At 34.7% G+C, this 14,319-nt stretch overlaps 2 protein-coding genes across 2 annotated transcripts in view; one reads left to right on the forward strand and one right to left on the reverse strand.

Moving 5' to 3' along the window:
- Positions 1-14,319, reverse strand: part of LOC129438894 (C3a anaphylatoxin chemotactic receptor-like) — a 391,623-nt gene that overhangs the window by 191,682 nt on the left and 185,622 nt on the right. The window lies entirely within an intron of this gene.
- Positions 6,719-11,836, forward strand: LOC129438400 (C3a anaphylatoxin chemotactic receptor-like). Its single transcript, XM_055197150.2, has 2 exons — positions 6,719-6,816; positions 10,438-11,836. Exons 1-2 carry the CDS (start codon positions 6,813-6,815, stop codon positions 11,412-11,414), a joined length of 981 nt encoding a protein of 326 aa, XP_055053125.2. The 5' UTR covers positions 6,719-6,812; the 3' UTR covers positions 11,415-11,836.

Raw genomic sequence — 14,319 nt, forward strand, 5'->3', positions numbered from 1 at the left:
GTATAACCGCAGCAATGACAGTGTCATTAATATAACAAAGTAAGTGTTTTGATTAATGCCATTAATGTTTATTTTTTATCAGTGTATACCACTAGTCAACTAAATTAATATATATCATGGCAAAGATGAATGCACATTTATACATTGATTGAATAGATTTATAGCATTTTGGAAAAAAAACTTTGGATTTATTGCATTTTGTGGGAAAATAATTAGTTTTTATAATAAATCTTTGAAAATCAAGTTATGGATTTAAATTTTTTATGTTTTTATAACCTAAAGATGTGAAAGTTTGTAACAAAAAATAGTGGTTTTCATCTTGTCACTTTCTTGATATAGACCATTTCAGCAGTAACAACATAAACAAGCAGCTGTTGCGGTCCGCACGAACTTCCAGTAAACTCCACTAAGAATAAATAACAACAAAGTTCTTTAAACATAGTTTATTTATATAACAAGCAAAACAACAACACATAGATTACCTAGGAAACCAAAATATTTGTTATTTTCGACAAGGCATTTGTGTATCACATGCGTCCGATGAAACCATCTATAGAAAACACGTTTTTACAGAAATTTGTCAAAATGGATTTATTGCGTTTTGGAACCAAACTCTTCATTTATATATTTAAAGAAGAACATTTTCTGGAAGGCATAACATTTTTGTGTGGCAACTTAAAAAAAAAAAAACGCTGGCGGGGAAAGAGTTAACCCACTAAAGGGCTGTAGTATTAGAATACTGTTCTCTGTTATGTTCCGTGTTATTTTTGGTGAACTGGACATTTTCCGGTAACCTGACAGATGTTCTGGCCTGCCTGTTGTGCAATCAGCTCAGCTAAACATTTAAGAGGCTGATGAATGAATGACGGACCTTTCAAAATCTACCAATCATGCAATCACGGACATCAGGCTGCCAAAAAATGCCACATTTCCAATGTCAGCCATGCACTGCCTCTTTGGCTTTGCCTTTTGTCTTTATCTGACAATCATGCAAAAAAGTAGCGCAAATGCAAAGAATGAGTAGAACAAAAGCCCTGGCCACAGAAGCAGTGAGATGTTGCAAAATCACAGAAATGTAGGTCAAAAATACCAGTACAAGCACACACCTTGGCCAGTTATTGCTTCATAAGTCAAATAAGTCACTGGCTCTGCTTTTACAGGTATCAAAGTGTATTTTAAAAGTCTTAAATTTGATTTAAAAAAAAAATCCAGATACAGAGAAATCTAAAACTTTCTGGGAGGGTGTGCTCGAGGACCAGGATTAGGAAGCACTGGACTAGAGCATCCCTTATCATATGCATTCCTTATGTCACATCACAGTGCGAGTCAAATGCCTTTATTTTTGTTCCCCATATTTGGGGTTGGCATTGTTGGTTTTATTTGGGCTTCTAAAAAAGCACAGATTTAAAAATAGATTTTGGTAATATACACAATTTTTTTTATTTTTAAATGTATCTTTTCTTTTTGCAGTGGGCACAACTTTGGGCACAAAATCTGACCAAAGACACAACAAATAAGCTTGAAGAAAACTTTTTAAACATTCAAATCTTTAACATTTCACGTTAAAGCAAAGAAACTTTGCAAAGACGGGCATAATTTATCTTAATATCTTGCTAGCTTTGCTTTCTGTGTCATGGAAACATGTCGGGTGGTCATGGGGTCAGAGCTGTCAGAGACAAATGACAGTTGTCACATGGTGTACGGTGCCGTGTTTCGTGTACAGTAAAAATACAGCCCAGTCTCACGAAATTTTATTAAATAGTCACGTATTTTTTTGATTATTTTTTCGTGATATTATCACGAATTTCCGCGTTTTTTGTGATAGTGGGTAGCAAAAATAACATATGTGAACATGAACCGCACTAACTGAAAAATGACACAATGTAAACTGGTGCGGTCCGACATTACACGACACATTAGAACGTTATTATAGGCACTAATGTAACATTTCTATTCTCCACTTCTGTCACAGCAGATCCTAATTGTCCAATGCAAATGAATGATCATTCTTAGTGTAGTGTACTGAAAAGCATTACACAAAATTATTGAACATCTGCAAGAATTGTAAGGAAGCTTTACAATTAATAGAGGGTACATACCATGGGCGAGGCTAGCCCCTTTTTAGGGGTGCTTCAGCACCCCTAAAAAGGAGCTCAGCACCCCTAAAACTTGGGGCAAGAAATTTAATTATTCTAAAATGTTCGTTCGTCTTTGACCAGGTTAAATAATGTCCAAAACATACTCCGTAGTTTGTGGTTTAAAATATATAATAAGGTAGAAAATGAAAACCTCCCCGCTTAGCAAATGGTGTCATCCTCTTCTACTCTGTACCTGCATCGCTTAGCCCGTCCGTCATTCAGCGTGAAACACACGCAGAGTGAGAATCAGATAGTGTTGTGATGCAACTTTTTTGTTCAAATCTTACAAAATGTTTACGTTATGTTTATAATGAGCGAGTACATCACGAATCAATCTTTCAAGTCGTGTTTTTGTCTTATAATGAATCACCATGGTACACGTATAATAAGTGTTTATTTTCGGATTATTTAAGTCCGGCGGGTACCCGCGCGCTGCGGAGTAGCACAGTACCTGGGTGACTCGTCCATAGACTTAAACGGAGAGAAGTAGCGCCGGTTACAATGTTCTTCCGCAAGACGCATGCAGTGCGTAGTTGCATACGTGTGTCTCCGTTGTTAAAGTTTATTGTATGATTTATCGTTAATTTGAGACTTATTTTAACAATCGGGAGTCATGTAAACATGACATCACGGGCGTCTTTTCTGGTCAGTCGTCATGAAAACATGGCGTTTGGAACAGAGTGAAAACAAACTACATATCACTGTAACGTTATACCACCAGTAGGCTACCGGTAAGTTATGTGTGAAATCACTAACTGTCTGACTATCAAACTAGACACTAAATATTTTTTTAGTTTGTCACATGTAGACTAATATGAAGGTGATAACGTCTTTAACCCTTAGTGCAGGAGTCACAAGTGTTTTGTTTTAGACATATAGTAAAGGTAATGGTTCAATTAAAGGACTGTTAAAAGAAAAGCTGCAAATTAACAAACTATTAATAAACCTACCATATGTTGTAGGCATAAAAGTTATAAATTAGGAGATTTGTCATTTTGACAAAGGCAAACGATACACTGTATATTCACATAAAGCCATACCCACACTGCTGGTGTAGCCCACCTTTTGTCCTGAGCAGGCGCGGAGCTAAGATTGATAGCTGGCCCGCCCAATCAGAAATGTAAAAAAATACTACTGTGTATAGTTAGACATGTATACTACTTTATGTGGTGTATTTTATCTATTGCATGTTATGTTAAAAACAGTAAAATTATAAGTAAGCCTGATAACTATTTAAAAACTATTAAAGCAGTTGAATGTTGCGTTATAATGAGAAAAATATTCCTGAGCAGCTTTCAGCCATGATCACTTTGAAAACTTTTTTTGCAAGCAAGTGGGAAACGTATTTTGAATAACAACACGTTATAAATATGTGCTGCGCGCTTTCCTCTCAATAACATAAACACACAACAAATATGACAGCGGGGTAAAAAATAGAAAGAAAACATCTGATCACAGTGATGTTGTTTGATATATGGATATAGCAGCACTATAAGTCACGCCACGGAGACTGGGTAGTTTATTGCTACACTTTATACAATATAGCCTATTGCTTTTAAGCAACAAACAGCCTATCATAACAACCTATAAGCCTACTGTGTAATTGAGACATTAATTTAAGAAATGCATTAAAAGCAGAAAGACGTGTAGGCTGCGGAAATATGGGTTCACTTCAATCCACACCACAGACGTTCTTGGTTTGCTTCTTATTTATTAAATCGAAGCAATTGTTTGATCAAACATTAATTAATATTAAGATACAATTTATACAAAACGAAATTCACTTTAAAGAAAGACTTTCTACTTCACAAACCTCGCAAAATCGCTTGCCCGACGTCCATTACGGGCTATGGCGAATTCCTGTCAGGCTACAAAAATGTATCTGCGCCTTGGCCGTCGGGCGGAGGAAAAAATATTGTAATGTGTTTGCATTCTCTCAGATTTAATTAGGTAATTATGTTGTATGTAATTCGGCGTCATATTGTTAGCCATTACTATCCTCACTAACAAGTGAAACTGTCAGGAAATGAAGTGAAAGCATTAAATCCATTATTCCTTTCGTTCACGTCTGATATGCGCGCTCCTCGGCTCCGCTCTTCACGAGTAGGCTTGCTCTTGTGCTCATCAAAAAGTATATTAAATGCTTCTTTATTTGTCATTTCGTTTAACCTCAGAGTCTAACATTATTCTAGCAATTCCCTTTTTCTTTTTTTATTTAGTAAGTTAACTTAAATATGTGAGAACGAAAATATATTTTTAGTGATTTGCATGAAGAGAATATGATGTTAGAAGCTTCATTTTAAGCATTTAGTAGCCGTATTTATTTAAAAACTTTAATAGGCTATTTAAAAAAGTATAAGGTTTTTTTTTGGGTTCATTTATATTTCCTGTCACTGTGTGCAGGTTCTTTTTTGTAGGCTATGACCAAAAAGGCTTAATAAATGTCACGTTGCATTACAATTTAAAGTATCAATAATGTCAAAAATGTGACGTGCAGTTCGGGTGTGTGTGTATGCTGTTTAAATTAGTGTTCTGAAGTTTTGACGAATTTTATAGACTTGTTATAGTTTCTTATTCAAAACAAAAGTGACACCCATAGATTCAGGCCCACCCGGACTTAATCCATGCCCACCCATATGTCACGTTCTGCATCCGCCACTGGTCCTGAGACTTTAATATGGCATTAATGGCAAAAATGTGCTAGCTCACCATTAATTAGAAATAAAAAGGTTGGCAAAAAATGCATCTGAAAACTCACCAGATTGATGCTTTTAAATAAGTAATTTTAAAAAAATTCTAAGGGGGAGCATGCTCCCGGACCCTAGGGGTAATATTCTTCTCATCTTTTTCACACCTGACCCATTTTCATGCCTGAAAGGTCTCCAAAAAATCTTTATTTTGGAGTTAGTTGAACCAATGTTAAAATGAAAGCTATTTTACAATATACATATTATTGGTTTCTGTAGGAAAAAAGAGCGGGTGGTGGCAGCGGAGCTCATTGGGTGCTCAGCACCCCTAAAGCTCTAACCCTACAATCGCCTCTGGTACATACATTCATCTATCAGCAGTCAGTAAATGTTAAAAACAGGGTCACCCAATGGAGCAGAAGTAAAATAAGTACAATGTTGTGAATGCTATCATAGTGCATTTCATGTATACACAATACAATCATACGTAAAAAACTGTAAATAAGCCTTAAGACAGATTTATGCACTCTATGTTCCACAAAAGATATTCATAACGAGTATATTTAAAATCATATATTAAATCTATGATTATTTTTACAGGCTTTTAAATATGTTTTTCCGTCAATATTAGACTTAAATTGGGTAAAATAGGTTTGTATTAATTAATTAATTAATTTGATCTGTTTTGTAATCACACACTTCTATGTCGATCATAAAACATGTATTGGGTACTTTCTGGTTAAAAACATTTAAATTGAAATCTGTGATCCATTGACAATGCCTTTATGTTGTTACGGTGAGCGTGACTTAACTCTGGGTTACTTTCAGCGGGTTGATTGAACTAAGTCCTAAACTGTGTTTTGGAACCAACATACCCAGAGTAAGCAAGTTTTGGGTTAAGCAACCCAGAGTTCATGGTTAATCTGATGGTAAGTTAACCCTGCTTTCTGGATACACCCCACGACTAGCAAGAGGGTGAACATGTGTTTGTTATTATAATTTTATACCATGGTGCTGTTGAATGTTTTATTCTGACTGATTGAGAAATGTTCCACGGGTATGCATTATTTTTCAATAAACTCCTCTTCGCATTGTGCCACATTTCCACATTGGACTTGCATTATTCACAGCCTGTCCTCAAATTGATCTATTGTTTATGCTAACCACCAAACCCTGCCACCTGTTTAAGTCTGGTTATACAAAAAGTAATATATAATATATGACATGTTTATTATATAGCTTTTAATTAAGCCTTTTTAATCTTTTATGTTCAATAAGGTTGTGCATTCTCATTGTGGACCAAATGAAATAATTGCTTAGGCTTGACACTTCAGTTTTATATTCTGTTATATTGCCGGGGGGGGGGGGGTTTCGTTGTTGTTGTTTTTTCATGAGAATCATACGGTTTTGCACGATTAACTTTGTATGCTTTCATAGAAACTAGCCAACTCGTAAAATATGTAAGAATTCTCGTGGGATCAGGATTTAAATAACCATAGGTCACCGGCTCTCAGCATAGATAGTAGTCAATTAGATGTGTGTTTACCATCACTTATCAAAATATATTCTTTGATGTTCATCAGAAAAAAAATGCATACAGGTTTAAAACAACATGAAAATGAGAAAACGATGACAACATTTTTACTTTTAGGTGAACTATTTCTTTAAGCGACTGAAAAGGCAGAAATGTCAGTGCAGATCAAAACTTCTCAAAGAGGCCAACAAACTTACAGACCCCAGAGGGTTAACCCTAATGTAAAATAGATTCATAAACAATGTTTTTATGGTTCTTATTTTATCTGGCATGGGAAATTTGTTCTTGGCAGATGGTATTTAAAATGCCTTTCTACAGAAGCATATTTGTCTGTTTTACATCATCACCCCACATCCCACCCCTATTCTCCCTTATAAAGGAAAATTGCAGAGACGTTGTGGGCATTGACAACATCTACCAGCAGACACACAGTAGAAAATAAAGACAAAGAAAATGGGTAAGAATTTACATCCATGCTTTAATGTTATGTTTTTGTTTCATTATGAGTTTAATTTTTGACTGACAAAGAAGCAGGGAACTTGATTTTTAATAGTGTACAATATGTGCACACAAAAGATTTCACTCCATTATTTATGGTACATGAATCAAACTTTGTTAACGCAATAAAACCTATGAACACTTATATGTGTTTTGCTAAACATGTGTAGTATGTACAAGAGATCAGCGTTGGGTTTCTCCCAAATTCCTGTTCAATGAAGGTCTATTGAATCTAATGTCATATACATTCTATATTGTGATGCTACAAAGGTTTCAGCTTCATGTTTGGTGTCATTTTAACCAGTTCTCGCCATAAATATAGGTATAGATGCTGGAATGGTGTAAAGAAAGAAGAAAACATGTTTGTTATGGCAAAAAGAAGCCAGTAATACAATTCCACGGTGGTGAAAGTATCTGATGGTAAACATTAGGGATGGGCACGAGTACTCAATTGCTTGAGGACTTAAACATGGCATTGAAGATCAAACACGAAAACAGCGACTGTGTGTGTGTGTGTGTGTGTGTGTGTGTGTGTGTGTGTGTGTTTGTGGTTAAGGTGGCATTTGGATGTCAGGTTAGTCTTTACAAACACATGCAAACTGTTATGAGAGTGTTGTATCTCAATCTGTCGTTTCACAGTTAAAAACGACTTTTGATGAGTGAGTAAATACTGAATTAATAAATCTAATTACTAGATGATGATCATTACCAACAGACATAACTTTTAAATGACATTGTTGCTATGTTTTAAACATACAGTTATAGCAGCCAAAAAATATAAATATAAAAATCATTGAAAAGTCAAAATAAAACAAACACTAATCACCATAATGGTGACTTTAAATTTAACAAAGCCTACATCTAAACCTAATAAGTGAATAGTGTTTGCTTTTAAAATGTACAGAATTTTCAGCAATGATGTTTATGACAATTTTAAAATAATAGAATATAATGTTTCTCTCTCTATCATATAAAAACATTCTTTAAAATATACTAAACAGGTATTTTAAAAAGCAAGAACAATAAAATATGATATTGTCTTAACATTTGAAAATGATAGAATGTAACATTGCTAAAACATTTAAAAACTGGAAACTTTTATATTGGCTTTGGCTTAACATTATAGTGACCTCTTGAAACTTTGAAGGAAAGTTCTTAAAACTTTTCTCTGTTAGCTGGTAAGCTATACAGGAGATATACTCTTCATCTTTTAATTACAGTAAATTTACTTACAAACTTACAGTACTGAATGCACAGGAAATTATTGTCATAAGGAACAATATGGTAGCTTCAAAAATGCCACACTGTAAAAAAATTTCTGTAGAAATTACAGTATTACTGGGTATTACTGGCAACTAGCTGCCAGTAACTTACTGTAGATTTTACATTTATGTTATTTACTGGCAACAGTTTGTTTAAAGTTAAATGAACATTACAAATTTTCCATCTTTATTGTCTACAGTAAGTTACTGGCAACCAGCTGCATAATTACAGCTAATTTTTTACAGTGCATACTTCTGGTATAAAATAATCATGAGTCCTGTAAGCAAAAGAAAAATAGTCAATAATTTTGACTACATTTAAGTTTTTACTTAAACAGTACTGTATGTAATGTATGTTACAGCTGTTTGTTAATTTTAGGAGACCTAATTAACCCTATGCAGCACATATCTTATTGAGAAGTATCGCACCTAATACAAGTTGTTCCACTCAAACTCTCTGAGGTGGTGAAGAAAGGATGGATAACCACTGTCCTCTTCTTCATCAACTGTCTCTCATTCTAGTTCTTGCAGTATATTTGGTTAAATCCTCATTAATTTATCCCCACAAAGAATTTTTATATTCAAAGTTATATTTAGGATTATCCTTTAGTCCTGTTTCACCACTTAAACTTGGATTTAAATCTCAATTATGGATTAATTTAATAGAGATTTAAATAAAATGGACATGCGCATGCAATAAAAAATGTGACTGACTGAATAAAATATTATTGGTCTGACAAAAACAGGCCTCAGCGAAGTGTGTTTAAAAATAAAAATGAAAGCATCGCACTCTCAAAGTGCAAGGTTGCGGCGGTTCCGGGGATGTGGATGTCGAACAAACAAAAGAAGTTACGAATATGTTTAACATTTAACAGCAGCGGTAAAGGTGATGATGAGGCGAGCACCAGTGACTGTGACCACGCCTTTCGTTTTTCATGCCTGTGTCCTGTGTGTCTGCTGGGCATCCACCAAACGGACACGGCAGGCTATCAGGAGCAGGTGTCAAGCACGACGGGTCAAGTGCATGCTGCAGGGACCCGTCTGCAGTGATAAAAACTCTGATCTCATTATAAAGTCTTTCCGAGTCACATACATAATATAAATTATTAATAAGGTTTATATTGAATTTGGTCTTCTAATATTACGGTTATAATGCTTTAAGCTATGTTACGCGTTCATCCAATGCCAATGACGCTTTCCTGACTTTACTGTACAAATAGTTTGCAGTATTATACTGGGTGATATACTGTACAGTAAATAACTGTAAAATGTACAAAAATGTTTAACAGTGTATGGTAAATAAATCAAAAATGTTTCCCTCTCAGCACTGATAGAACATAATAAAAACTATAAACACTTATAAACCAAATGTGTTTTGTTAAACATGCCTGTGGAAGTCGATATAAAAATGGTTTTATAGATTAGCATCTTATAGCTTCTTTCAATAAAGAAAATTGATTTCTGTTTTTATACAGTCAATGTGAAAAGTCTCGCAAAATGGGCATGTTGAGGACATTTTACTTTAATTATCATTGAGTAAAAGTATGTATTACTTTTTTGTTTATGTATTTATTGCATAAGATTATAAATGAACATATTAAAAGTATAAACTAATAAAAAATTTAGCTAACCTCCTTCAAATCACAACAGATATTAATGTCTAGTTTTGAACTAAACTACATGAACTCTAGAAGACATTGAGACTTAAATCCAAAATGACTTAAATGAGTTACATTGCATCTACAGTATACATTGTTTATTAGCATGTCCTTAAAATTGAACCCATGTTGCTAGCACCAAAAATTTAATTCTCCATTATTTACATACAGCGGGGAAAATAAGTATTTGACACATCAGCATTTTTAAGGGGATTTCTAAGTGGGCTATTGACACAAAATTTCCACCAGATGTAGCCATCAAGCCAAATATTGAATTCATACAAAGAAATCAGAACATTTAAGTATACAAGTTGAGTCATAATAAATAAAGTAAAATGACACAGGGAATAAGTATTGAACACACTTTATTTAATACTTTGTAGAAAAGCCTTTGTTGTTGATTACATGATGGCTATTGGTATAAATAGCCCACTTAGAAATCTCCTTACTGATAAAAATGCTGATGTGTCAAAAAATTATCTTCCCCGCTGTAAATATTACATAATATATTAGTCAGTCATAGACTACACATATAGTTTAAATGAATGTTCTTTAAAAAAATTAAGCTTTTTTTGTTTGGCGAATAAATTAAACAGGTTCACTTTTCACTGAGCATGAGACTGTAATCATGAGTCATTTCTCTCTATTTTCTTTCTGCAGTGGACACAACTATTGGGACATCAAAATCTGACAGAAGTCCGAAGAGCTTAACAAACATTGAAATCTTTGAGATATGCATATATTTTGTCATCATAGTCGTAGGTGTCATTGGAAATGGACTTGTCATCTTTGTGACCGGCTACAAAATTAAGAAGACAGTAAACTCCATTTGGTTTCTAAACTTGGCGATTGCAGACTTCTTTTTTATTATGTTCTTGGTGTACACAATTGTTGTTGCCTTTGACAACAACATACTTTTGAACTTGAACAAACACATGAATGCATGTTTGTATTTTGGTTTTGCACTAAATATGTCTGCAAGTGTTTTATTTCTGACAGTTATCAGTGTGGATCGATGTCTGTGCACATGGTTTGTTGTTTGGGTTCAGAACAAACGAACTTTAGTCAAAGCCAAAAACATCAGTGTATTTGTGTGGTTTTTATCCATCTACTACAGCATCCCTTTTGGCTTTGTTGATTATGTACATGATGCTGAAAATGTCATCAATGTCTATATGTCTCTGTTCACATTTATGTTTATTATGGGATTTGTAATTCCCTTTATAATCATTGTATCTTCATACATAGCTATTGGTGTGCGGGTAAAACGTCTCAAAACAGGAAAGCAGCTTCGGCCTTTCCGGATCATATCTGTGATTCTGGCTTTTTTCATATGCTGGTTTCCTTTGCATGTTCAGCAATTGTGTTTAATAACTGCATATAAGTATAACTGGAGTGCCAGTGCTTTTGAGAAAATTTATGCTGCAGGACCTTTTGTTTTTTGCCTGATTTTTCTTAATAGTTGTGTGAACCCTGTTCTCTATGTGTTCATGTGTGACGAGTATAAGAAGAAACTTAAAAAGTCTTTCCTGCTGGTGTTTGAGGGGGCTTTTATTGAGGAGCAAATTTTGGCTTTGAGATCAACTCCACTCCCTCAAAACTCTCAATGTCTGCAGGTAGTAAGTATACAGACATAAGAAACAACCATCTGATCTTTTGCTGACAGGCAAGAGAACTTTTTAGCTTCAGTCTTTAGATGATTGGAGATATACATTTGTAATTTAGAGATAAAGATTTCTTAAGTACTCCTCCATTCTCCTGTGTTCAAACAAACAGAAAGTCTCACTCCAAATTTTTGCTAACAGCTCAATGTATCGATGAAAAGGAAGTGAAGAATCAATCTACAAATCTCTTACTTAGGTTAAATTTAACTCTCTCACTGAATGTTTATCTTTTTGTTTTGTTATGCACAATTATATGTTGTAACATTATTAGTGCAAATCTTTCTTTTTTTTTAAAATCTTATCTTGTAACTATCTAAGCTTATCTTATCTAAATCTATAAGCTTATAGCTAAAAAACTGTTTATTTCCTGTTTAGAACATTTTGCAACATTTCTCAATATAAAGGTCATTTTATGCTAAATTGTGTCTTTATCTTATTTAAACCTCTATTTTCACTGTGATAAAAACAGATCAAATATATCAGGTTGAACATAACAGATATGTGTAGTTATTTATAATACTGAACGTAATGTCCAAATGTAGTTACACCCCTTACAGTTTTATGTACAATATAGATGATGTATAAAATGCATAATTAGCCAAAAACTAATGTGGGGTTAGTAACACGGACTGTTTAGATTGTTGCACAGGGTTGAGCGAGTTGGTTTTTACGTTTTTTTCATGCTGCCAAAAGACAATCTCCCGTAAATTTATGAAAAGGTATTTTTTCAATAAAGTTATTGATGAAAGAGTGTTTTGGTGGCATGTAAGTAAATTTTTTCATCATATGTTTTTTTTTTTCGGTTTCTGAGTTGAGTGTGTATGATCCAAATCCAATGTTATGTTATGTCAGTGTCTTGTTGACTAAAACATAGCATCATTTTGAAATATGTCTGGAGAACTTAGCTACTTTTTTGGTGGGCTTGAATATATTTTCACCCAGCGGGTACCTAACCCCATCAGCAGGGACAGACTGGGACAATAATTCAGGCTGGGAATTTGACTCCATCCCAGGCCACTTTGACTGCTGCCGTCACCATGTTTCACCATACTTGCTAATCTTATAGGTTAATATTATTAGTTTATATAACAGGTAGACTACCAGACAAATTATAAATTCAGCCAATGTGTTCATCTGACTGGAAATAAATGTATACAAAGGGGACTGTCCAACAAGTGATCTATCTTAATAATGAGTTGTAAAGATGCAGTCTATGTCTATACTGTAGGTCAGGGGTCTCCAACCTTTTTTATGAGCAAGGGCTACCACAATGGATAAAACAATCTGGAGGGCTACTTTTTGATATAGTCTACTTAAAAATTTTTGTTTTACTTGTTTATTTTATTTTATTTCACTTGTTTATATGTTTTAGTATTGTTTAAAATTTTAACATACGTAAACCAAGCCAAGCTACTATAAAAAATATGTAATGACTAAATAATACAGTTGAGACTATTAATAGAATGTGCTTTGGCTGGCACCTCACAGACTCTATGACCACGTTGGTGACCCCTGCTGTAGGTGAACCATCAAAAAATAGATGCCCCCCGAGAAGGAAAGACGCAGATATTTCCCTGCGTTTTGGCCTCTCATTTACATGAAAACCCCATTTTTATCACTGAAAACGATTATTTCTAAATCTCTGGCCAAAGTGGAGATTTCGGATTACCCCGTTTATGTGTTGCCGTGCCAACTGGGAGAAACAGGGTTTTAGGTTCTGAAACGTCACATTAAGCGGCATATGAAAGAAACAGGAAGTCGCTTGTGTTAATTGTTGGTGTATTCTAAAGCAATAAACCCCAAGAAGCAGTGGGTTACCAGTGCATTTTATAAGAGCTAAGGGGCGTTGTTCGACGCGAAGCGTGTTTAAGTTGGGTAAGATTGCCATCTAGTGGACAATAGCGGAAATATCCATTTAATACAAAAACAACCCAGAGAACGTTTTCTCTTTATTGACGAAATGACTCAACAATGTTTGTTGACATTTGTCTGGATATCACCATAATTGTGCAAATGTAGAAAAATTTAAAAATGATTAAAGACTGTGGTGTTTATTTTCATAAATCAGTACGCAGCAACAGTGGCGCAGTGATACTTGTGATGCAGTCTGAACCGTGGGGTTACCTGGGTATTTTATCACGGCTTAGAACGCGTTCAATGAGATTCAACCAATCAGAATGAAGAACCAGAACGAGCCGTTTTATAATGAGGATTTTGATTGGCTTGCCTGGCTTTATTCCTCTCCCTACACTGCCGCCCATAGGTTTGGCAAAGTAATTATGGCGCTTGACAGCGTATTTATGTGGGTTGATGTAAATGACAAGTTTCTTTTAAACGATGTTGTGTGCATGATAAAAGACCTTTTTCATGCTTCAAAGTTACAATGACATAATGCAGCCTCACGTGCACAGTGTTCCTTATCAGGTTAAGAGCTGTAAATTAAAAGGTGAAATGACCGTAAAAAAGCATGATTGGGCTTTTGATACTGTTTTTGTAAAAAAATTTTAAATAAAATAATAAACTTAACATATCACCCATGATGTTTCGCTGTGGTTGCATGAATAGCAGGACTTGCTATGACCTGCTAATTGACTAATAAACGAATGATCTGCCTGAGCGGCAGTATAGGAGTTTCCCCGGTAAGGACTACGCAAAGCAACGCATCATGCCAACACCTGACTTTAAAGCAAATAATCGTCAATGTATAGATGCATGCTTTTACTGGTAACTTGACTGACCTGCTCCCTTCTTGGCGAATATTTCTGTGATTTTGCAGCATCTCGCTGCGTCTGTGGCCACAGGGCTTTTCTTTTTGGCCAATCAGACTTTGACTTTCATTATCTCAGAATTTGATTTTGAGACTTCAGTATGATTTTTA

Source organism: Misgurnus anguillicaudatus, chromosome 24 (genome assembly GCF_027580225.2).
Source record: "Misgurnus anguillicaudatus chromosome 24, ASM2758022v2, whole genome shotgun sequence".
NCBI classification, from domain to species: Eukaryota; Metazoa; Chordata; class Actinopteri; order Cypriniformes; family Cobitidae; genus Misgurnus; species Misgurnus anguillicaudatus.